Genomic DNA, 26309 nt, shown 5'->3' with positions numbered 1-26309 from the left:
ACGTCGGGCTCCTTGCATGAAGCCTGCTTCTCCCTCTGCCTGTGTCTCTGCCTCTCTCTGTGTGTCTCTGATGAATAGACAAATGAAATCTTTAATAAACAAAAAAGGGGAAGAAAGTACAGAGAAGGAGTTCTAACAGGGGTCATGATGGAAGTTGTTTAGTTGTATATGGTAATCTTAATTCACATTAAGAACCAGCTTCAAAGGGGATCCCTGGGTGGCGCAGCGGTTTGGCGCCTGCCTTTGGCCCAGGGCGCGATCCATGGAGCCTGCTTCTCCCTCTGTCTGTGTCTCTGCCTCTCTCTCTCTCTCTCTCTGTGACTATCATAAATAAATAAAAACTTAAAAAAAAATTAAAAAAAAAAAAAAAGAACCAGCTTCATTGTTCTGGCTTTTTTCCTTTCAGAGGCTCAGGCAGAAGCCAAAAGGTCCACATTCATTCAAAACCAGACTGTGGCTACCCTGCAGTGCCTTGGCTCTGGGTGTAAAGTCAAAGTGAACCTTGTGTATTCAGAGAAAAGGTCAAAGACCAAGCATACTCTGAAGAACCTGAGAATCACTGCTGCTCCCTCCAGAAACAGCACTGACTCCCCAAATTGTCACTTAACCCCCACATCCAAGTTTCAGACTGGATTCCTTCTAACAGGCAAAGGTAAGACTGGAAAATGAGATGGAGGTAGGCACTGACTTTTAGTTGATATCCTTGAAGCCAGATGGAGCTTAGTAATAGCTAAAGCCTCAAGGAAATGGATTATTCTCTCCTTGGGCAGATCTGTGTCTTCTCTGGAAACGTTTTTTTAGTTTCTATGGGCCCCTCTAACCCTGACATGCTGTGATTCTCATGTAATTTCCATTTCTGATGGGTCTTCTTGTATTTGAATTCTATTTATTTTGAATGCAGACAGTAAAATATTTAAACAGCACAGATTTAGAGTGAAAAGTCAGTCTCCCTCCTACTCCAATCTCTCAGTCCTCCAGAGTTCTCTAGGGAACCACTATTACCAACTTATTGCATTTTCTTCCTACTCTAAGCTTATATGGATGTGTAGAGCTTAATTTTTTTCCAGATTTTATTTATGTGTGTGAGAGAGAGAGCGCGCACACACAAGCAAGGGGAGGAGCAGGCAGAGGGAGATGGAGAAGCAGGCTCCACTATGTGGGGCTTGATTCCAGAACCCTGGGATCATGACCTAAACAAAGGCAGATGCTTAACCAACTGAGCCACTCAGGCACCCGGAGATGCCATAAATACTATTTTGTACCTTGCTTTTTTCCCCCATTTAACAATGTATATTTTAGGTTGTTGCATATCAATATGTATAAAGTTGTCTTGTTCAAAAATTGTACAGTATTCCTTTATATGGCTGTACTATAATTTTATTTCCTGAAATAATCTCTAAGTCCTACATGGGGTTCAAGCTCACAACCTCAAGATCAAGAGTCATATGCTCTACCCCCTGAGCCAGCTAGATACCCATATAAAAATTTATTCCACCAGTTCCCTATTGACGGATATTTTGGTTTCTAATCTTTTGTAAACACAAACAATATTGCAAGCAATGACCCTGCACATTCCTCTCTGTGTACCTGCAATTTATCAATCTGATAAATTCCAAGAAGCATCTTGCAGGTTTGCTGCATCAAAAGTTTGATAGCTACTGCTACATTACCTCCATCCCAGTGATTCCATTTTGCACTTCCACCCACACTGTGAGATGCCTGTTCCCCCTAAGCTGTTGGGCAATGGTTCTTGACATCAGCCTTAACTTTGTCTGCTTTGCCCTCCTTTCCTTCCTCTACCCATTCTTTCTGTCAAGGAGTTTTTTTTATTTTGGCAGTTTCTCTTTACATACAGGCAATCCCCTAGATGCTACTGCTGCACTACTGGAAAAATAAAACTTGACACTTCGAGAAACTGAGGGTTCCCAATCAGAATAATGAGAAAAAAACTTTAAAAACTACAGTCTATTTAGAGGACTAGAGATTGGTAAATAAATGGATAGATTATTGGGATATGGCTTACATATACATCCTTTCATAATATGAATGTTTTCACTCCTTTTATTGTACTTTCTAAAGTTCATATGGTAAAAATTTGTGTGGGGAAAAAAACCTCTTACTAAAATCTGAAAAAATTTTGATAGCATTTGGATGTTTTTGGTAATATTGAGTATTAATGTAAAGTAATTCAACCAGATTGTTTTCCTCCTAACATGTGACACACACACACACACACACACACACACACACACCTTGAATCATCCCCTTTGAAGCACCAATGGCAAGTGTCAATAATAGTGGACTGAGTCATTCTGGAGTCTAGAGCACTCTGTGCAGGGTAGATTTTTCTTGGATAGAGTGCATTGTAGGATTCTGGGAAATTAGGGACGGTCACTAGTTCTTAGAAATTTGGGACAAGGAAAACTAGGAGATTAAGAAGGCGCAGGCATGCCAGAAATCAACCTAATTCAAAAATTTGCCCTGGGCATGTTTCTTCCTCCTTCCTTCATGACATGCCAGTTGGTTCCTAAATGCAGAATTTAAGCTAATACCCAGTACTACTTGAGTTGTGCAAAGAGCTTAAACGGATGTTTGTGGGCTAGTTTGCAGACCTAATCAACATTCATGATACATTTCTATGCAATAATGATGAATTCCAAACAACCAACTTATGCATCGACTTTTGAAATACCACCCCATTTATAAGTTTGAAACTGAGCATTCTGAATTTAAACTTACATTGAATACCAGGATGTGAGAAACACTAAGTAAGGTAGAAATAAAAATTAAATAAATGGTCAAATGTCATAAAAGAGATGCCCTCTGGGATGCCTGGGTGGCTCAGTGGTTGAGCGTCTGCTTTTGGCTTAGGGCATGATCCTGGAGTCCTGAGATCGAGTCCTGCATTAGGCTCTGCACAAGAAGCCTGATTCTCCCTCTGCCTATGTCTCTACCTCTCTCTCTCTCTCTCTGTCTCTCTCTCTCACGCATAAAAAAAATAAAATCTTTTAAAAAAGAGATGCCCTCTGAAATTACCACCCTACAGTTGACATCAGTCTGCACAAAAGGATGTCCCAGAAACAATCAGACGAGAGTTTATGAAAATGTTCCCAGAGCGGGCAGCCCTGGTGGCGCAGCGGTTTAGCGCTGCCTGCAACCCAGGGCGTGATCCTGGAGACCCTGGATCGAGTCCCACATCAGGCTCTCTGTATGATGCCTGCTTCTCCCTCTGCCTGTGTCTGCCTCTCTCTCTCTCTGTCTCTATGAATAAATAAATAAAATCTTAAAAAAAAAATGTTCCCAGAGCTAAGTAGGAATTTGAAACTGGAAGGATGATAATGTACTACAACACAGTCATCAGAAGATGTGGGTCATCATGGAATGTAGAAAAATGTCAGATGGAGACTATTTGTTACTGTTTACGGAATTGGGCCAATGAAAAGATCTTCTACTATAAATATCCTGAAATTTCTTTCTGGTGGACAATGATAACTCATTAGGTCTTTTTCACTTCTGGTATCATTTATACCATCCAATTCCTATTGCTCATATTCTATATTAATCTAGAATTTCTAATTAGATTTCAAAAGAACCTATATATTTATTTATTTTAAAGATTTTATTTATTCACAAGACACACACACTCAGAGAGAGAGAGAGAGAGGCAGAGGGAGAAGCAGACTCCCTGTGGGGAGCCTGATGTGGGACTCGATCCTGGGACTCTGGGATCATGCCCTGAGCCCAAGGCAGATGTTCAACCACTGAGCCACTCAGGCATCCCAAAAGAACTTATATGTTTAGAACAGGGTACCTAGAAGAGAAAAATCCTACCTGATCCATTTGACGGATACATGCTCCTATACAGGTTTTTTAAAATGTCATTTTAGCATATAAATAAGGTTCCTTGGAATTTGATTAGTGTGAACTGATTCCTAAGGACTGTTTACCCCAGGTGAAACTGGAGTATAGAAGGGATAACATCAAACAAGTGTTTACTCTAATATTTATCATCTCTGACAAGTTACCTTAATTTCTCTAATGCTCAGTTCCTACAGCTACAAATGAGATTTGACTAGATAATTTCATTCCAGATATGTAAAAGGAGGTTTAGATCTAAAGCACAAACTCAACAGCAATATGTAAGGCCTCTCAAATAAGCTCTTTTGACCTGCTAGTATTATTACAGAATAATCGACAAGGGAGATTTCCATTTAAATATAATGTACTCAATGTTCCCTATTTGAAATAAATTATTTTGTAATAAAGCAAAGCATCATCTGCTAAGTTATCCATTTCATAGATTTGGAGTTTGTATATTTCCTGAAAGAGGGGTTATTCTTGCTCAAATATCTTTAGCCAAAGAAAAACTAATATTGCGATTCCATCATCACTGGGAATGGAGTGCTTGTATTTACAGATGTGCTCCACCTTAATGCTCAGTTACCTAGCAGATGAGACCTAAACGAGCTGCCAACATAGATGGACATTAATTTCAAAGCTTAGGCAGAACTGAAAATACACTGACAGATGAAGCCTATTAAGGAAACTTTGAAACAGTGGCTCCCAGGAGGTGGGAAGACATGCCACATTGAAATACCATTATCCCCGTGGCTAGAGGGCACAGTTCTACTAGAGGATCATGAGGTTCTTCCTTCTCTTTCAATCATAATATCACTTGGTGTGCAGTGTTTTCATACCTGCTTCCTCATTTTTATTTGTTTCTGATCTTTCCATTACCCCCGTGAAATAGGTAGACCAAGAATTACTTTGTTAGAATCATCTTACAGGTAAAGAAACCAAAACACAGAGAACCTATGTGACTTCTCCAAAGTGAGATATGTTTATCTTCCATCTCATCTGTCTCAGAAACACATATGTTATCACTTCAGAGAACTGATTGGCACCATCCTGGAAATATTTCATATAATATCCTTGTTTTTCCTCTTGAACCTTCTGGCTCTCTGTCTCTGCCTGTCTTTGCCAAAACCGTCTTCCTGATTAAACTGAAAGCAGGGACTTTTCCTTCCTCTGTAATTTCATGCAGTGGCCATTGGCCTCTGAAGTCAAGATCATTTTCACATGGACTTAATAAAGACTTGGGAAAGTAATTTAGAAAAGTCAAATAAGACTTACAGACCTTACTTAATTTAATAAGCAATGATAAGAGACCATTAGAAACAAAATAGGGACCAGTGTCCGAATTGGATTAGGTCAATTCTGGAGCCAAGTGAAGTTAGTTAGTTAGCCTGAATCCAATTGTATCTCAACACTTCCATAGCTGGTTTGAGTCACCATCATCTTTCATTAGGATTTTTTTTTAATTAATTTTTATTGGTGTTCAATTTACCAACATACAGAAAAACACCCAGTGCTCATCCCGTCAAGTGTCCACCTCAGTGCCCATCACCCATTCCCCTCCAACACCCGCCCTCCTCCCCTTCCACCACCCCTAGTTCGTTTCCCCGAGTTAGGAGTCTTTATGTTCTGTCTCCCTTCCTGATATTTCCCAACATTTCTTTTCCCTTCCTTTATATTCCCTTTCACTATTATTTATATTCCCCAAATGAATGAGAACATACACTGTTTGTCCTTCTCCGATTGACTTATTTCACTCATCATAATACCCTCCAGTTCCATCCACGTTGAAGCAAATGGTGGGTATTTGTCGTTTCTAATTGCTGAGTAATATTCCATTGTATACATAAACCACAGCTTCTTTATCCATTCATCTTTCGATGGACACCGAGGCTCCTTCCACAGTTTGGCTATTGTGGCCATTGCTGATAGAAACATCGGGGTGCAGGTGTCCTAACGTTTCATTGCATCTGAATCTTTGGGGTAAATCCCCAACAGTGCAATTGCTGGGTCGTAGGGCAGGTCTATTTTTAACTCTTTGAGGAACCTCCACACAGTTTTCCAGAGTGGCTGCACCAGTTCACATTCCCACCAACAGTGTAAGAGGGTTCCCTTTTCTCCGCATCCTCTCCAACATTTGTTGTTTCCTGCCTTGTTAATTTTCCCCATTCTCACTGGTGTAAGGTGGTATCTCATTGCGGTTTTGATTTGTATTTCCCTGATGGCAAGTGATGCAGAGCATTTTCTCATGTGCATGTTGGCCATGTCCATGTCTTCCTCTGTGAGATTTCTCTTCATGTCTTTTGCCCATTTCATGATTGGATTGTTTGCTTCTTTGGTGTTGAGTTTAATAAGTTCTTTATAGATCTTGGAAACTAGCCCTTTATCTGATATGTCATTTGCAAGTATCTTCTCCCATTCTGTAGATTGTCTTTTAGTTTTGTTAACTGTATCCTTTGCTGTGCAAAAGCTTCTTATCTTGATGAAGTCCCAATAGTTCATTTTTGCTTTTGTTTCTTTTTTTTTTTTAATTTTTATTTATTTATGATAGTCAAAGAGAGAGAGAGAGAGAGGCAGAGACACAGGGAGAGGGAGAAGCAGGCTCCATGCACCGGGAGCCCGATGTGGGATTCGATCCCGGGTCTCCAGGATCGCACCCTGAGCCAAAGCCAGGCGCCAAACCACTGCGCCACCCAGGGATCCCTGCTTTTGTTTCTTTTGCCTTTGTGGATGTATCTTGCAAGAAGTTACTGTGGCCGAGCTCAAAAAGGGTGTTGCCTGTGTTCTCTTCTATGATTTTGATGGACTCTTGTCTCACATTTAGATCTCTCATCCATTTTGAGTTTATCTTTGTGTATGGTGAAAGAGAGTGGTCCAGTTTCATTCTTCTGCATGTGGATGTCCAATTTTCCCAGCACCATTTATTGAAGAGACTGTCTTTCTTCCAATGGATAGTCTTTCCTCCTTTATCGAATATTAGTTGACCATACATTTCAGGGTCCACTTCTGGGTTCTCTATTCTGTTCCATTGATCTATGTGTCTGTTTTTGTGCCAGTACCACGCTGTCTTGATGACCACAGCTTTGTAGTACAACCTGAAATCTGGCATTGTGATGCCCCCAGATATGGTTTTCTTTTTTAAAATTCCCCTATTTGGGGTCTTTTCTGATTCCACACAAATCTTAAAATAATTTGTTCTAGCTCTCTGAAGAAAGTCCATGGTATTTTGATAGGGATTGCATTAAACGTGTAAATTGCCCTGGGTTCATTAGGATTTCTGCAATAGCTTCCTAACATGTTTCTCTGTTTTGACCCTTGCCCTCCCTGCAGTCTATTTCTAATACAGCAATCCAGTGATCCTTTCAAAACAAAGCCATCCATCACTCCTCTGCTCAAAACCTTGGATTGAATCCCCATTTCAATCAGAACAAAAAAGCCAAAGTTCTTACACTAGCCTACAAGGCTCCTAATATAGGCCCGTTTTTTTTGTTTGTTTTTTTTGTTGTTGTTTTGTTTTGTTTTTTTAAGAACTTTCCTCATCTACTACCCTGTGCTCACTCCATTCCAGTCTCACTGGCCTCCTTGCTTTTCCTTTAAAACAAAACATGTCAGACACATTCACTCTGCCTCAGGGCATTTACTCTCACTGCCCCTTCTGCCTAGATCACTGCTTTCCCAGGTGTGTGCTAATCCCTCACCTCCTTCAAGCCTTGGCTCACTTCTCCTTTTCTCAAGGACACCAGCTTGTATTGCAGGTTGCCCAGCCACTGCCCATTTACACCCCCAGACTGTTCTCTACCCTTGCTCTGCTTTTAGTTTCTTTTCTTTTTTTTTTTTTTTTTTTAGTAGCACTTACCCCCTTCTAACTAGATAATTGACTGCATAGAGATAAGGGTTTTGTCAGGTAAAATAAAGGCAGGTTGAAGTTTTCACAGTTGTTTTTTTCATTGTTTCTTTCTTGTTTCTTAGCTTTTTTACCAGGGATCTCCCAATGTAAGGTCTATGCAGTGAGGAAGGCTGCATCAGAGACTTTTCCCACCACCACCACCTCCATAACTCCTGGGAAAAAAGGAGGTGAGAAAACTGCAAGTACTGATGATTTTTCTAGCACTTTGAAACAAGGTACAAAAGAAGTAGGAGACAAAAACAGTAAGAAAAAGAAACACTTTTAGCCCAACCATTAGTTTGGGTTTTCTAGGATTTTCCAGGAGTTTGAGAAATTATATGAATTTTACATCAGAGAATCACTCCATTTCTTATGGGAAAAAAAAAAAAAAAAAACAGCTTCTCTAAAGAAGGTCCCAGAAGTTTGTAGTTTGACACTGTTGATAATATCTTATCTCCACACAAGTGAACTTGTAGCCAGTTTTGGGGCCAACCATTGCATGTACAGGTGGACAACATTTAAACACTAAGCATCATTACACTGAAGACAACTACTAAGTGCATGTTTTCATCTGCACTGTTTTAAGGAAATGGCTCTCCCTAAATTGGCCAGGACTCAAATTCTGTAATATTCCAGTTTAGGTCACATCTCAGTTCCAATGGGAGAAGCAACTATAAGATTAGTAATAACAAGAAGCATATGAGCCATTTGTCCCCAGTTTTGCCTTTTGACCCAAAAGAAATGCTAGTTCACTGTTGTTCCTCCTACTCCCCACCAGTGAAGGTGATTTTCTGATCCCATACAGTGTCTGAGCACAAAAGGAGACATCTTGAGAGGCTGATGGTGAAAGAAAAGTTCAGAACTCCTTGCATACCCCCTGCTTCCTGAAAGCAAAGCAAGAATCACTCCTGTTTGATCCTGGCAAATCCCAAATCCCAGGGAAGGTGATGCATTAAGAAGAGGCTACAAAGGAAGTTAGAGCAGAGCCCATGATGGCCATCCCACTCCTGACTGAATTGGAAATTCAGCCTATTGCCTCTGCATCAGACTGTGCCCCTATTAGTCTGGGAAGCTAAAAGAACTTCAGGTTAGAGGATCAATCTCTTCCTCTCTCAAGTTCTCTCTTTTCCCTCTTCTACTCCTCTCCTTTTAGACACAGATGAGAACCTAAAGAGACAGAAATGGAGCACTGTGGTCAAATTTCTGATTGCTGTCACCCTGTTGCTCAGTGGAGTCACCATCATAGTGTTTGTCATTTTTGAAGTCCCATGCCTTGTAAGTTGGTTGGTGTATTGGGTCCCTGGACTTGATCTATAAAGACTTTCTCCTGGTGGGGCCTCAGTGGCTCAGTCGGTTAAGCATCTGACTCTTGATCTCAGCTTAGGTCTTGATCTCAGGGTCATGAGTTCAAACCCCACATTAGGCTCCATGTTGGGTATGGAGCCTACTTTAATAAAATGTTTGACAGAGATTTTTTAAAAAGATTTTATTTGAGGGGTAGCCCTGGTGGCGCAGCGGTTTAGTGCCGCCTGCAGCCCGAGGTGTGATCCTGGGGACCCGGGATCGAGTCCCGCGTTGGGCTCCCTGCGTGGAGCCTGCTTCTCCCTCTGCCTGTGTCTCTGCCTCTCTCTCGCTCTCTCTGAATGAATAAATAAATCTTTAAAAAAAAATTTTATTTGAGACAGAGAAAGAGCATGAGAGAGAGTATGAACGGGGTAGTGAGCTGGGACAGAGGGAGAGGGAGAAGTGGCCTCCTCGCCGAGCAGGAAGCCTGATGTGGGGCTTGATCCCAGGACCCAGGACCTGAGCCAAAGGCAGACGTTGGCTCCCCCAAATGTTTGTAAACACTTTCTTCTGTTCCAGAGGCAGGCTCACATTATAAAAAAAGCATAGACTTTGGAGTTTGGTTAGAACTGCCTCTTACAAGCTGAGTAGTCTTGAGAAAGTTGCTTCACTTCAACATCAGTTGGCTCATCTGTAAAATGGGACTAATGATATTTACCTCTCATGGTGTTTAGGAAAGTTAATTAAGATCCTGTGTGAAAAGCACCCGGCACATAGGAGGTGCTTGCTAAATGCCAGCTCCTTCCTTCTGCTGTACTTGGGCATTTTCTAGGGAGGATAGATCCAATGAGAGATTGTTTTCTTTAAAAAAGATGATTTTCTTTAAATGGCCTGACAGGAGGTTTGGAAGGAAACCAAATGCACACCAGCCACCTGAAATTAATATCAGTCACTTTTTCTGTTCAGAGCCAATGCCGGGGAGCCAGAGTGCTATGCCAATGCCAGCAGTTGTGGAGAAGGCAAAGGAAGGAAGGCCAGCAACCTGGGGCTGCTGAATCCCAGCTCAAGTCTCAGCCCAAGAAGGCAAGTGGTCTCTGTATGGTTTATGTCATTTGCTTGGAGAAAATGAGGTTAATATAGAAGTGCTGGGAGACAGGGAGCTGCTTCAGTTGTAAAGTAAATGCTGGTGTTTCTTTTATGTGTCAGGAAATAGGTATTTGTAGTACTGTTGTATTTTCCTAACCTCAGCCCAGCCATAACATAACACGCTATCTATTGAAAATATATTATTTCTAAGACCCAGATACAATCAATCAGAATGTCTAGAGTGAGGCCAGGAATCTTTTTTTTTTTTTTTTTTAAGATTTTATTTATGTATTCATGAGAGACACAGAGAAAGGCAGAGCACATGCAGAGGGAGAAGCAGGCTCCATATAGGGAGCCCGATCCGGGACCTGATCCCAGGACTCCAAGATCATGCCCTGGGCCGAAGGCAGGCACTAAACTGCTGAGCCACCCAGGGATCCCCTTGGAATCTTATTCTTAAGATTTTTAACAAATTCCCTAAGTAGAGGTGGATTTACTGTGAAATTAATGAAGCTTAAACTTCAAGATCCATGGGACTTGTATAAAGCTTATATCTAATTTTGTATTTTTAAATTTTTTTTTTTTTAATTTTATTTATTTATGATAGGCACACAGTGAGAGAGAGAAGCAGAGACACAGGCAGAGGGAGAAGCAGGCTCCACGCACCGGGAGCCCGACGTGGGATTCGATCCCGGGTCTCCAGGATTGCGCCCCGGGCCAAAGGCAGGCGCCAAACCGCTGCGCCACCCAGGGATCCCAAATTTTGTATTTTTAAAATTTGTGTTCTTTTTCTAAAAAAAGGATACCACCAAATTTAAGAGTTCAGAACCTACAGTATATGTATCCATTCCTGCCTCTAGGTAACTCTTATATTCAACAAAGTTTAGGAATCCCTGCACTGAAAAGTTCAAATACTTGGCAAAGTAGCTTCTTTCCTCCTGGCTTGGGCTTCCTGACAGCATCATAAGCTCATACTGTCTTTTGGTGTCTAAAACTGTTTCAGCATGGCTGTTTTAAATCCAGTTTCCCCTCAGAACTGGCCTCAGCCTTTTTTTTTTTTTTAAGATTTTATTTATTTATTCATGAGAGACACAGAGAGAGAGAGATGCAGAGACACAGGCAGAGAAAGAAGCAGACCCCATGCAGGGAGCCTCTTGTGGGACTCGATCCCGGGACTCCAGGATCATGCTCTGGGCCAAAGGCAGGCGCTCAACCGCTGAGCCACCCAGGCATCCCAAAATAAAAATGAAATTAAAAAGGAATCCACTTTTGCAGAATTATAGCACTGAGAATGGGTCTCAAAGATTATCTAGTCTAGAATGGTATACATGTCACTACTCTTTAATTCTACGTTGGCTGCACATATCAATAATCAAGCACAGTGCACTAGGAGCTGAAAAAGTTCTGGACATCTAACACACAGCATAGCGATTATAGTCAATAATACTGTATTATATACTTCAAAAGTGTTAAGAGACTAGATCTTAAATATTCTTGCCATAAAAAGAACTGATAATTATTATGACAAGACATGGTAGGGTGGTAATCATATTACAATATTTAAACGTATGCAGTTGGGCATCTGGGGGGCTCAGTTGGTTAAGTGTCTGCCTTTGGCTCAGATCATGATCTCAGGGTCCTGGGATGGAGAACCTGCATCAGGCTCCCTGTTCAGTAGGGAGTCCACTTCTCCCTCTGCCTGCCCGCCACTCATGCTCTCTCACTCTCTCAAATAAAACTTAAAAAACATATATATGCAGTAACGTACTCAAACTTACACAATGTTATACGTAATTATATCTTAATCTTTAAAGCTGAAACACAGCTATCTTTCTATCCAGCCATGGCACCAGAGCATTTCTTATCACAGTACTTCAGGTACCCAATGCCAACTTAGTTGTCATCTCTGGTTTAGGTTAGTATTTTCTATAGTCCAGTTTCTGCTAATATTGGATATGAGCTCATGTAAAGTAGCATTATTTAATAATAGGATGTATGTTTAGTTATTTACTCCAATCTGCATTATCATTTCTACTGAACACTGGAAGTAGGCCTGAAGGGGAATAAATAGTCCAGAGTTAGAGGTAACCATATAGTACCAACACTGATTGCACTCCTCCCATCAACAAAATAAGCTATTAAATGGTAAAGGTATTAACAAGGAAAAAAAAAAAGGCAATTTTATAGACATTATCTCATCTGAGCCTCACAAAAACTGTGGGAGGTAGCTAGAGCAGGTATCCACATGTTATTGATACTTAAACTAAAGCTCAGAGAGGTTGTGTGACATACAGCTGGTAGAAACAGAATCGAAATCCAAGTCTCTTGTTCTTACACTGAAATTTTACTGAAAGCCTTATATGCACCAAATTCACTACCTTTAAGAGGGTCACAGTCTATGTTCACAATAGTTAAGCCTTTAGGAAGAACACAGAAAATCAGATGGGGGACATGGAATCCGTTATACTGAGAGGAGAATGGGATTAGTAAAAAATATTTGGACCACAGAGACTCAGATCTCTCTTTGCAAGCAGCGAGGTTGTGTGGGTCTGACTCAAGAAAATGAAGTAGAATCCCTGTGCATCTGGGATCCAAAGTAGCTGCATACCCAGAGCCTCTTCCACTCAGGGCAAACAGGTCAAGCAAGGGGTGGATGGGCCCCTATAATGGGTTATAGGCTCCAACCAATTGTAGGTTCTCATGCATAAATAACTGCACCTTGCTGATACTTTCTCAGTGTAAATACAATAACTTTTCCTAGAATTACTGGGTAACAAAGAGGCAAAATGATGTGTACTTGGAATTAAATGCGGTCTTATACTAAATCATCTCTTTGTTGGTACATGAAGGAACACTCATTTGCATCCTTTATCGCTCATTTCTTTTCAATCCCTAGATTGGACAAGATGCTCCCAACTCATCAAACCCAAAAAAAGCTGCAGGGATCACTATCATCCACGAGACATACTTCTGAAAAGCTCTTTTCTGCTTCACACATTGAATGAAGTTACCGCACTGTCTTCTCCCTATTATTAACCAATACTGGCAAGTTCTTGCAAATTCACTCATATCTTCAGCAGAGACTTACAATCAAATTGTAATGCCAGGTCAACAAAGGAAGAGTCTGGGCTTAGCAGTCAGATTTACCCTCATACCATTACTACTGTCTTAACCACAAGTCTCTGAGATTCATTTCGTACATCCACAAAAAAAGGGTATCTTTTCATCCCATCAAATGAGAACAAAAAGTATTCCCTCTGAGCACAATGGACCTATGGCTCTCTTTGACAGAAGTTTTAAGCATGGCCTCCAAGTGGCAAAGTAGCCACTAGTATGACACAGTTTACCAACTCCTCTGTTATCCTCACAGCTCATTGCATGCTCACTGGGTCAACTGGTTTAGGGTGGGGGTTTCTGTTTTCCCAGGCTGATGTTCATAGGGTTTTATAATTTAGCCTCTGCTGTATATGGAGCTAGCTACACACTGGTGAGGGGAACGTGACCCTAAGCATTCCAGAAGTCTTCTTCTAAGTCATCCCCAAGGGGCTTAGGGACTGCATACAAATAGGACACACATGAGGTTCCTGATAATCCACAACTTTTCATGTGGGCCTGACACTATCCTAAACCATAATGCTGAGCTGTGTACATTTTGAACAAGGATTCCAGAGAAAAATGATTATGATCTTTCTTACAAAGGCACAGCTTTCAATCAAATCTGACCTGACCAGTAAGTCTGGTGAGGAAGCAGAAACAGCTGATGTTAAAGGGAAAAGGCTAAAAAAAGGGAATGGCAGGAGGGATACAACTGCTGTCCTGCTTCTATTATAAGAATCTTGAAATCCTTCCATTTCATTTTGGCAAAATGTACCTGTTACTAAGTAATTCTATTTTCTTTCTTCTCTGGTAAAAACCACATACAAATTGTATCCTTCTCTTTCACTTCAGGCACTGTCCAAAAAAGTGATTCTCAAAACTATACCAACAGGGGAAAATATCTCACCTCAAGCTCCGATTTATTATTCAAGCTGATCCTGGAAGAGATGGAACAGATAACAAAGCATGGAAGAGATAGTTTTGAAAATACAGTAGGTGGAGAGGACAGACCACTGGGGCTGCCATTTGGATAAACGATTATTATTTGCACCCCACACTGATTCACAACATCACCTCCAGTTTATCCTGCCATCTGTGACTCAGTCTAACCACAAAACGGGGGGTGGGGAGAAGCTTGCTTCTTCCCAAGACCACTAGGGAGGATGATTAAAAATATTCTATACTTAGGAGTTCTTAATCTAGGACTGATGCTCACATTCATCCCCACCCTTCCCCGCCTCACCCACCACAGAATGTCCTTTAATCCAGAAACATGAGGTTCCCCAGGAGACCAAAGCTGTGGCAAAGTTTACATTTCTTAAATCTTCTGCAAGAGTGTAATTTGGGTAACATTTGTACTGACTATAAAAATTCACTGACGGAATCAGAATTGTTTATTTTGTTCCGTGGACTTGTTTCCTCTGACAAAGCAAGGCTCCTCTGAGAATTTTCTGACTCCCTAATTAGTTAACAGTTTTGAATTCCATATTCTCATACCAGTAGGGATCTTTGAAAACTGAGAGATGAGAGAGATAGCAGAAGAGAAGGGAGAACTCTCACGTGGACTTTGGGATGTGAACTTAAGTCTGCAGATCCCTTGACAGCAAGGCACAATTCTCCCTGTCACTCAGTTATAGTCTCAATTTGATAAAATACTGTTTCTAAGGAGTGCCAATTATTCTCCTGGGAAATGACAAGCCAGAAAGATTTTTATTGCAAATTCATTCTCATTAAGTTACCATACTTTATGTCTTTGATTATTAAAGTATATTCTCACTATAACAATTTTTAGGAAATGCTGGAAGGTACAAAGAATAAGTGAAAACACAAGAAAGAAATTATACCTAATCCTCCCTCCCGGAGATAACCATTGAATAAATAAAATCTTTTATTTATTTATTTTAATATTTATTTGTTTATTTTAATATTTATTTATTTACTCATGAGAGACACATAGAGAGGCAGAGAGCTAGGCAGAGGGAGAAGCAGGCTCCATGCAGGGAGCCCAATGAGGGACTTGATCCCTGAACCCCAGGATCATGCCCTGAGCCAAAGGTACACGATCAATCACTGAGCCACCCAGGTGTCCCATAAATAAAACCTTAAAAAAAAAAAAGGAACCTCTACACCCAACATAGGGCTCAAATTCATGATCCCAAGATCAAGAGTCACTTGTTCTAATGACTGAGCCAGCCAGGCACCTTATTTGGCACAAGTATTAAGTTGTGCTTTTTTTTTTTTTTTCAAGTCTTACAGTTGAGAAGACTGGAAGTCATTCTACCTTTTGAAGGACTTGAGTCATCCCAAAACTTTCTGATAGGCCCAAAGATTAAGGTGGGTAATTGCTTAGGACAGAAAAGGCACGTTCCCAGAAACGTCTAATTTAAACTTTTAAAGGTATTGCTAAATCACATTAATAATTGCAATTGTGTTAAAAGCATAACTTTCTTCAATATAAAGACTTAAAATATACAACAATTTTATATCTTTATGTTGCCATTTCTTCTTCTTCTTTTTTTTAATGATAGTCACACAGAGATAGAGAGAGAGAGAGAGAGAGGCAGAGACATAGGCAGAGGGAGAAGCAGGCTCCATGCACCGGGGGCCTGACATGGGATTCGATCCTGGGTCTCCAGGATTGCGCTCTGGGCCAAAGGCAGGTGCCAAACCGCTGCGCCACTCAGGGATCCCCATTTCTTCATTTTTAACCTGTGATTCATTTATACACCTGTGATCTCAAAAATCAAAGCGACCTCTGAACCTCTGAAAGGCCTAAGCAGGCGATTGGCCTCTCTCCTTTTCTGGGTTACTAATCAGAGAGAGACTTACGGATGGTTCTATCTTAATCATTCTCTACCCCCATCCTTCTTATTTTATTGTATCTTTGAGAAGTGTTCAACAGATTCTGACCCAAAGCGCTTTTCCTATGTTTACACCCAGAAATAGTCATTTCCCAAAGGAGAGTTGTTATATGTACTTAAGAGTAGAAGCTAGGAACCCTTTTTTCTTTACCTTGGACCAGTTGACAGTCTTAACGGCCCCTCCTCCCCTCACTCTCAGATCCTCCATTTCTGCATCTACACTTCCCCTCCACTCTCAGAAAGGATTCTATTTCTGGAGTTCACCCATGCTGCCCCATGTTGCTATTTATCTTTTACTGTATACTACCTAGTTCTTATGCTGAAGCCTGTAGTTGCTGTGTTAATTTGAATTTATCTGTATTACTCTGAATCAAAGCACCATATACATAGCAAATACTCAAAAGATATGTTGATAACGTCACTCCACTAAATGGATAGCTGAAGGTAGCATAACTGACTTCCTAGAAGAAAATGAAGTAATCTTTATTTTAAATCAAAGCTGCTATTGGTTACCAGGTAAATGCAAACCAAAGAGAGGCCATCCTGGAATTGTTGCTAATACTTGAAATCATCTCTCTGGACTTATATTTTTTTTGTCATATTTCTTTATCCTTTCATCTTTCTCTTCCTTTTTTTTTTAATTAATTTTTATTGGTGTTCAATTTACCAACATACAGAAAAACACCCAGTGCTCATCCCGTCAAGTGTCCACCTCAGTGCCCGCCAACCATTCCCCTCCAATACCCGCCCTCCTCCCCTTCCACCACCCCTAGTTCGTTTCCCCGAGTTAGGAGTCTTTATGTTCTGTCTCCCTTCCTGATATTTCCCAACATTTCTTTTCCCTTCCTTTATATTCCCTTTCACTATTATTTATATTCCCCAAATGAATGAGAACATACACTGTTTGTCCTTCTCCGATTGACTTATTTCACTCAGCATAATACCCTCCAGTTCCATCCACGTTGAAGCAAATGGTGGGTATTTGTCGTTTCTAATTGCTGAGTAATATTCCATTGTATACATAAACCACAGCTTCTTTATCCATTCATCTTTCGATGGACACCGAGGCTCCTTCCACAGTTTGGCTATTGTGGCCATTGCTGCTAGAAACATCAGGGTGCAGGTGTCCCGACGTTTCATTGCATCTGAATCTTTGGGGTAAATCCCCAACAGTGCAATTGCTGGGTCGTAGGGCAGGTCTATTTTTAACTCTTTGAGGAACCTCCACACAGTTTTCCAGAGTAGCTGCACCAGTTCACATTCCCACCAACAGTGTAAGAGGGTTCCCTTTTCTCCGCATCCTCTCCAACATTTGTTGTTTCCTGCCTTGTTAATTTTCCCCATTCTCACTGGTGTAAGGTGGTATCTCATTGTGGTTTTTATTTGTATTTCCCTGATGGCAAGTGATGCAGAGCATTTTCTCATGTGCATGTTGGCCATGTCCATGTCTTCCTCTGTGAGATTTCTCTTCATGTCTTTTGCCCATTTCATGATTGGATTGTTTGCTTCTTTGGTGTTGAGTTTAATAAGTTCTTTATAGATCTTGGAAACTAGCCCTTTATCTGATATGTCATTTGCAAATATCTTCTCCCATTCTGTAGATTGTCTTTTAGTTTTGTTGACTGTATCCTTTGCTGTGCAAAAGCTTCTTATCTTGATGAAGTCCCAATAGTTCATTTTTGCTTTTGTTTCTTTTGCCTTTGTGGATGTATCTTCCTGTTCCTTATTCTAACACTTTCCTTTTTCCTTCTTTTCCTTTTACATATTCAGTGACCTGACTTACAAGTCATCTAATACCAGAAATTTCCCTTAACTGGAATTCCTAGAGAACTTGGATCCGTGTCAATAGTTAGATTTCAGGTCCCCAAAGCCTTTTTTCTAACTAACCTCCACTCATCTGGTAGAGTGTAGCAACAGGTAGATCTTGGGCTGAAATATACGTTTACCAGAATCTTGTGAATTTGCGCCACCCAGTGGCCAAAGTCACTAACTTCATCCTCTGAAAAAAGTGGGCAAAAAAAAAGTAAAATAAGCAAATGTAAACAAATGTGAGGTCCATACGTATTATTGCCCCAAAGGGAAAAAAAAATTCATAACCACAAAATTATGGCCTATTTTAAGTCTCTTTTCTAAAATTTAAAGTAGGATAGAGAAGGATATGTTCAGAGGTATAGTGTCAGTGTCACGGTCTCCACAGAATAAGATGATATCCCGAAGACTCTCCAAGGATTTATTCAGGTCACTACTGCTCTCTAATGTACTGGAAAAGAAGAATAAACAGTGCAGACTATACTATAAAATCCTTATTGCCCTCTAGAAGAAATAAATATTCAATAGAAGAAATACTTCTCAATCTGAAGCCTTATTAACTATACATATAATAATACCAGAAAGCAGTTTATTTCTTTTACAAAGAATTTTCTTGGCGGGTGTTTGGGTGGCTCAGTCAGGTAAGCATACAACTCTTGATCTCAGCTCAGGTTTGTTTTTTTAAAGAAATTAATTAATAAATTACTTTCACAGAGGGAGAGAAGCAGACTCCTTACAGAGCAGAGAGCCCGATGCGGGAATCAATCCTCGGACCCCAAGATCATGACCCGAGCCAAAGGCAGACGCTTAACCAACTGAGCCACCCAGGAACCCTCAGCTCAGGTCTTGATCTCAGGGTTCTAAGTTCAAGCCTTGCATTGGGGTCCACACTGAGCATGGAGACTAGTTAAAAAAAATATTAAAATGATTTTTTTAAGACATGTCTATGTCTAGGACATGTGACAAGGAATAGAATTCATGGGTTGTAGGATACATATATCTTCAACTTTGCTAGATTGCATATGGTTCTTGAAAGTGGCTGTACCAAAAACGTTCCCACCAGTAGTAGAGTACTATTCCACTATCTCCCTAACTTAAAAATCTCAGACTTTAGACATAGGCAGAGGGAGAAACAGGCTCCATGCAGGGAGCCTGATGTGGGACTCAATCCTGGGACCCCAGGATCATACCCCAAACCAAGGGCAGACACTCAACCACTGAGCCACCCAGGTGTCCCACCTTCCCCCTTTTTCTTTTGGGTTGTTAATTTTTTTTTCTAAGATTTTATTTTTAATTAATCTACTCCCAACATGGGGCTCAAACTCACAACCTCAAGATCAAGAGTTCCATGCTCTACTGACTAAGCCAGCCAGGAGCTCCCATTAGTCTTCTTTTACAGTTACAGAAGTCTGTATTCTTGGCTATATTCTTGGACACTAATCCTTTGTCTGTGAAACATGTTACAATCAAAAGTGTATTTCTAAGATATTATTCCCCAACGTGCAGATTTATACATTTAAAAAAAAAATCATCAGGCTCTGAAGCTCCAGGAATCCTATTTAGCTCCGAGAATTGGTTTTGACTTTGCCTTCTATGGCTGCATTTAAAAAGCTGTTTGAGGGATCCCTGGGTGGCGCAGCGGTTTGGCGCCTGCCTTTGGCCCAGGGCGTGATCCTGGAGACCCGGGATCGAATCCCACGTCGGGCTCCCGGTGCATGGAGCCTGCTTCTCCCTCTGCCTGTGTCTCTGCCTCTCTCTCTATCTCTCTGTGACTATCATAAATAAATAAAAATTTAAAAAAAAATTAAAAAAAAAAAAAAAAAGCTGTTTGAGGGCAGCCTGGGTGGCTCAGCAGTTTAGCGCTGCCTTAAGCCCACGGCCTGATCCTGGAGACCTGGGATTGAGTCCCATGTCAGGCTCCTTGCATGGAGCCTGCTTCTCCCTCTGCCTGTGTCTCTGTGTCTCTCACAAATAAATAAATAAATAAAATCTTTAAAAAAATAAATAAAAAGCTGTTTGACACATCTAAAACTGCCACAAAACTGAACATATTTCTTAGAAGGATTTCAAGGACTGCCATCTTGAAGGACTCTGCTTTGCCAACACATACATGACAAGATAAGAGTTGGGTCATCAGATTGTTCCAACCCTATTCAATTCTTTATGGCAGGAAAAGGAAAAAAAGCAGGTCTCATAAAACTACTAAAATCTGTCATTGTCATATTCTGAAATTAAACCAGCTAATGCACAGGTTCAATTTGAATGATTTACTTAGATATTTTTTCCCTAGGCATTTATAATGACTCCACAGTGTTGAAAAGATTTGCAACATGCAGGGATAGCTAAACTCCTAGGCCTATTTTCCACTAAAAAGCACAGAACTCTTCCAGGGTAAGCCACACAGTACCTTTGCCCAACATTTTTATTTATCTAAGTACAGAGAAGATGAACTCTGGCAGAACAGACAGTTCATGTGCCAGAGCAACATCGCAACAGGGGAGTGTGGCCTCCTTTTCTCTCTGCTGTGATGTCACTGTTTACCCTTTCAGCTCCCTCCTCCATATGGAGTTAGGAAATAATCTGATTCCCATACCTACACTTTCAATGAAATCTTTTCACTTCCACCTACTCACTCTTGCTGCGTATTAGGTTTAAACCTTTGTCCTCTAACTGTAGATAGAAATAATATGTAACATTTCATGCACATCTATTATGTAAGAACAAAAGCTTTGTCTTCTGCTAGTGACATTAGGAAAACAGGTTAAGGAGCATATCACTGGTCTAAACTACCACAAGAGCCTCTATCTCCCCATAGTTGCTCTTTTGTCTCTCTTTAGGCTGCACACAGTTCTCCACACTGTAGCCAAGAATGAGTTTTCAACATGCAAATTTGATCCTGTTACTCTTCTGCTGAAAACCATTCAGTGACTTCCCACTGTGATCAGGATAAAGCCCCAAATCCTTAACAAGACTTCTAAGGCCCCAAATAGTCTAGCCTGTCTCCTTCACCAGTCTCATCTCCCCTCACTGTGCCGCTTCAGCCACAATGGACCAGCTTCCTTCTTTCTTGCCTCAGAGCCTATGCTGTTCTCCATGCCTCCAATGCCATTTCCATTCCCTTACTCCTCCTTCCCCTTCCTTTATCACTCTTTGCCTATTTAACTCATACTTCAGATCCTGGCTCAACAGCCACCTCCTTCGCAGAGTCCTCCCTGACCTCCCAAACTCCACCAGGTTTACCGTGTAAATTTCCTCCATGCTGGGGCACTTGGGGCTGTCGATTAAGAGGTTAAGCAACCACCTTTGGCTTGGGTTACTACCCCAGGGTCCTGGGATGGAGCCCCATGTTGAGCTCCCTGCTCAGTGGGGAGGCTCCTTCTCCCTCTCCTTCTGCTTGCTGCTCCTCCTGCTTGTTCTCTCTCTCTGTAAAATAAATAAATAAAATCTTAAAAAAAATTTTTTTTGTTTTAATTTTCTCCATGGAATTTATCTGTTTGCAATTGTTCTCCTGCAGCATTTGATAGATGCCTGTCTCATAGATGTGAGCTACACGGAGAACAGGGACCATGCCTGTTTTACTTACATTGTGTCCCTAGTTCTAGAGCTGTGTCTGACATGTATAGGGACTGTGTAAATAACCGCCCTTAATGAATGATGAGACAAATGGGGGCTGAGTTGGTTCCCTTCCCAGACTCTCTTTCCTTCAAGGTTCCCAGATCTTGGAAATTTATAAACCATCTTCTCTGTGTCCTCCCTTCTTTTACCATGAGTCACCAGCCTGGCCCCCATCTCACTTAACCCTCTGAAGGAACTACAATTACTAGAGAAAACGGAGGATCAGACACTTGCCGAAGGTCCCAGAGCTAGTAAGGAACAGAGCTAGGATTCCAATGCAAAATGACCTCAAAATCTCTGCACTCTTCACCACTACATATAAGCCCTGCCAATATATCTTCCATTGATATTTCTCTTGACTAAGTGTTCCTTATCTACTTGTTTTTATTAGGAGGATTAGCCCTTTTTGATATGAGTTACAAACATTTTTCTATTTTGTCATTTATGTTTGACATTGCTTAAGGTGTTATTTTGTTTGGCAGGCTTAGGTCATGATCCTGGGATCCTGGGATCAAGCCCCATATCAGGCTCCTTGCTCAGTGAAGATTCTGCTTCTTCCTCTCCCTCTGCCTACCACTCAGCCTGCTTGTGCTCGCCTTATGTCAAATAATAAAATCTTAAAAAAAAATTTTCCTTCCCTGTGCCAAGATTATAAAGGAATTTCCTCATATTTTCTGTTTCCAGTTTTTATATTTTTATTTAAACATTTCATCCATTTGGAGTTTATCCTGGTGTGAGGTACAGATTAACACTTATTTTTTCTCAAATTGTTATCCAGTTGTCCACACCATTTATTGAGTAGCTCACCTTTACTATAGACTAAGTTCCTATATATATTCTGGTTTACTTCTATACTTTTTTTAACCTTTATCTTTGACTTCTCTGTAGTATTTGGCACTGTTTTCTCTGTAGTATTTGGCACTGTTGACTAATTCATTTTCTTGGATGTACTTTCAGTGCTATCTTGCTATTGAATGGTAAATAAACATGTACTCAGGGAACTAGCAAATCAGGGGCAGCAAAATAATAATGAAGAAGATATAATTGCATAGGAAAAATCAGAACTTTGCTCTTACACATCCTTTATAGCTTGTAATATTTTTATCTTAAAGATTAAAATTTTCTTTTTAGATTTTACTCATTTATTTGAGTGAGAGAGAGAGAGAGAGGAGGAATAGAGCAGGAGGAAGAGGGACAAGCAGACTCCATGCTCAGAGTGGAGCCCCACACAAGGCTCAGTCCCATGACTCAGAGATCATGATCTGAGCTGAAACCAAGAGCCAGAATCTTAACCAACTGAGCCATCCAAGCACCCCTAAAAAAATTTTTTTTAAATAAACTCTACACCCAATGTGGGGCTCCAACTTATGACCGTGAGATCAAGAATCACATGCTCAAAAAAAAAAAAAAGAATCACATGCTTTACTGAGTCAGCCAGCCCAGGGCTTCAAAATTTCCACCAGTTTGTGCTAACTCTCTAATCTGTATATCTGATCTAGACCTCTCCCCTTTAGTTTTTGAATCTGCCTAGTGAAGGTTACCTGTACATCCTACAGACACTTCAAACTCAACATATCCAGAACCAAACCTGCCCCTTTCCCTTCAGGTCTGCCCTTTGCCTGATGGTCCCTCTCTTGGTAAGCAGTGCTATAATCCATCTAGTCAACCACACTGTACATCTGAAAATCATCTTTAATTCTACCACTTATCACTTTTATCCCCCTAATTAATTGCTTCTTAAACACCTTAAATCCATTTCTTCTTCCTCATCCCCATTCCAATGGTTCTAGTTCAAGCTCTCATTTCTCACTTGGATTGCTAAAACCCCTAACCCTTCATTTTGCTACTTTTCAGTCCCTATCAGTGCCAGAGAGATTTAGGTCTAAAATCCAGACAAGTGAGAACACTGCTCCCCAACTCAAAATGCTTCCCAGGCTCTCCATGGTCTCTGAGTAAAATGTAAAACCTGCTATGGTCTGACCTCTATCTACCCATATAGCATCATGTACAGCAGCCCCCCTTTCTTGTTCTCTGTACTCCACTCATATAGACCAAATTGGGCACAAATTTGAATAATTTGTTCCTTCTGCTTGGAATTTCCTTTCCACTCTTCTCCAAGACTTAACTCAACACTTCCTAGAGACTTAGGTCTTAATTATTCTTGGAGCCCTTAGTGTACCTAGCACATCTCTGTTATAACACATATTGTCTTGTATTGTGATTATTTTCATGCGTATTTGTCTCCCCAACTGGACAGTGAGCATCTTTTTGAGAGCAGAGACTATTTTATTAATCGTTGAACCTCTAATACTTTGCACAGTCCTTGGCCTAGAGCAAGGCTAAATAATATTTACAGAGTAAAGGAATGAACACATAAGAATGTTATAGAAGTTTCAAACAAAAAAATATGTCTATAGCTTGATTTATAGAAGACTAGTAGGTGGTCTGTCAGAAGGCCTCTCAGGCTGTTTTACAGGCTTAGAAACTCAAATTTTCGACACATAGATAATGTTCCCATTATTTAGGAGCAGATTCACACTAACCAAGCATATCTGTAAATTTATCAATTTATTAATTACAACTAGTAATTGTCATATATACAAAAATACTGTTCTCTGTTTAACTAGCATATCCTGAACCTGAAGGTAAGCCTGTATGGGGAGCTGCATTATTCATGCATAATTGTTTGCACTCTTTTTTTTTTTTTTTAAGATTTCATTTTTTTTTTAATTTTTATTTATTTATGATAGTCACACAGAGAGAGAGAGAGAGGCAGAGACACAGGCAGAGGGTGAAGCAGGCTCCATGCAGGGAGCCCGACCTGGGACTTGATCCCAGGTCTCCAGGATCACACCCCGGGCTGAAGGGGGTGCTAAACCGCTGAGCCACCTGGGCTGCCCCATGAATTATCCATTCTTGATTGCAACTATGCATCTGTTCTGTGACCTGTGAGATAAATAAAGTACATTCCCTTTAATTATGTATAGTAAGTTGCCAAAGAAGCAAGTAGCAAAAGAAATTCCATTTAATTGCTCCATTAATTGTTCTGGAAACCTACAGGTTTCTAGTAGGTAGATATGATTCAAAAAACGAAAAAATTCTAATGTTGAGCATTGGCCAACTCAGCCTTATACAACTTCTAAACAAGCCCAGGGTCACCCTACGGAGCACTTCTAGAATTAGAATTAGAATTTATTTGACTCCTACCATGAACTAGGTATTTTATATATATAGTTCATATCCTTACAAAACTCTTATGAATTAGGTATTATAATTCTCATTTTATGCAAGAAGACAAAAAAGGCACAGAAAGATAATAACTTGCCTAAATACTTGACAGTGGTAAAAGGCAGTAGTTAAATTTTGTAGTTAAATTTTTCTGATAAACAGAAGTCACTCAACAATACATACCTAGTTCACCTACCTTTTTGGATTCTACCCAAAGCCTGATGACTCATGAGACAGATATTCTGCACTTTTCATAGATTAAAAAAAAAAAAAAGTCAGGATGGTGAGCAAGAGGCAGAAGTGATGGGTAGCAAAAACCTAGATTCATGAACACTCTGCTTAATGGTCATGGCATTATGAAAATCCTGATATCTGCTAACTCTTCAGTTTTAAATAGTCAGAGGCAAGTTATTAGTTACATTTGGCCAGATCTGGTTTTCATTCTGGCTGTGCTATCTAGTACCTAAATGACTTTAGGCAAGTGGATTTACCTTTCTGAGTCTTTTTTTTCCTTATCTGTAAAGCAGGGCCTTTAGCAAAAATGTTTTTTCCCCTCTTGTTCACCTCTGATATCTTGAGGGCCCTCTTAGAGCAACTCAGATATGGCACCATGTGAAGAAATGGCTACAAAGACCTTACATTTCTGTAAATAAATTAGCAGGAGTGCTTCAACCTTTTCTCTGCAGACTCGTCATAGTTGGGGTGGATCAAGTTAAATAGTCTAGGAAACTTCTGGGAAAAAAAAGGGGGGGGATTGATTCCTTAACTCCTTTGACTAGGGTGGCCACAAAGAGAGAAAGATAAGGAGGCAGGAAGAGGGAGGCAATGCTCCTGAATGTTAAGAGGCAGCAGCAGAGCCTGAGGAGGCTGGAACCAGACCTGAACTGGGCCACTGGGGAGCCTGCGCTTCTGTGAAAGCAACTTGGTGGATGTGAAATCAAGCTGAGTGAAAATCAAGTGAAATCTTAGCTGAGAACTAAGAGCTGTAGTTCTTGAGGCTCATGCCTATTGTGGGGTGAAACCCTCTCTACTGAGCATGTCACAGGAAGATTCTTTGCCTTGTAGAGCCCTTGTAATTGGCAAAGAGCTCTGCTCCAGGACCTACATCTCTGGATAACTTTATTAGGTATACCTCAGAGCTTAAAGGAGAGAAGTGGAACCCCACAAGAAAGCTAGATTTTTAGACTTTGTTTTTATCTATTTGAGTTGTACCAAACTACAAAGAACCACCTCAGGTAGAAGAAAAATGAGTATTAGATGAGATAAAGTTTATAAAGACTTTCAGCACTCAGGACAAGTAACTAGAAATGATAAAGAATGGGACACCTGGGTGGCTTAGTGGTTGAACATGATCCCAAAGTCCCAGGATCAAGTCCCACATAGCACTCCCCGTGGGGAGCCTGCTTCTCCCTCTGCCTATGTCTCTGCCTCTCTCTCTTTGTGTCTCTAATGAATAAATAAATAAAATATTTTTTAAAAAAAGAAATGATAGAGAATGATTTCTTTTCTTTTCTTCTATATGATTTTATTTATCTATTCATGAGAGACAGAGAGAGAGAGAGGCACAGAGACACAGGCAGAGAGAGGGG

At 40.5% G+C, this 26309-nt stretch overlaps 2 protein-coding genes across 7 annotated transcripts in view; one reads left to right on the top strand and one right to left on the bottom strand.

Moving 5' to 3' along the window:
- The window catches only part of ACACA (acetyl-CoA carboxylase alpha), a 294471-nt gene that overhangs the window by 262350 nt on the left and 5812 nt on the right, over positions 1-26309 (bottom strand). The window lies entirely within an intron of this gene.
- C12H17orf78 (chromosome 12 C17orf78 homolog) overlaps positions 1-26309 on the top strand; it is a 48194-nt gene that overhangs the window by 18597 nt on the left and 3288 nt on the right. Inside the window, exons 3-9 of one of the 6 annotated variants that reach the window (XM_041723754.1) lie at positions 407-652; positions 7825-7929; positions 8895-9016; positions 9992-10108; positions 13008-13156; positions 14060-14199; positions 15456-15541. In XM_041723754.1, the coding sequence (XP_041579688.1) occupies positions 407-652; positions 7825-7929; positions 8895-9016; positions 9992-10108; positions 13008-13085 (668 nt within the window). In that variant the 3' untranslated portion in view covers positions 13086-13156; positions 14060-14199; positions 15456-15541. Of the gene's footprint in view, positions 1-406; positions 653-7824; positions 7930-8894; positions 9017-9991; positions 10112-13007; positions 13832-14059; positions 14655-15455; positions 15542-26309 lie in introns of those variants that run through there. The other 5 variants (XM_041723750.1, XM_041723752.1, XM_041723749.1 and 2 more) reach the window with 5 other exon arrangements.

The sequence above is a fragment of the Vulpes lagopus genome, chromosome 12 (genome assembly GCF_018345385.1).
Source record: "Vulpes lagopus strain Blue_001 chromosome 12, ASM1834538v1, whole genome shotgun sequence".
Lineage (NCBI taxonomy): Eukaryota > Metazoa > Chordata > Mammalia > Carnivora > Canidae > Vulpes > Vulpes lagopus.
Note: the sequence above shows the minus strand (reverse complement) of the source record. Positions and strands in the feature narration are given on the sequence as shown.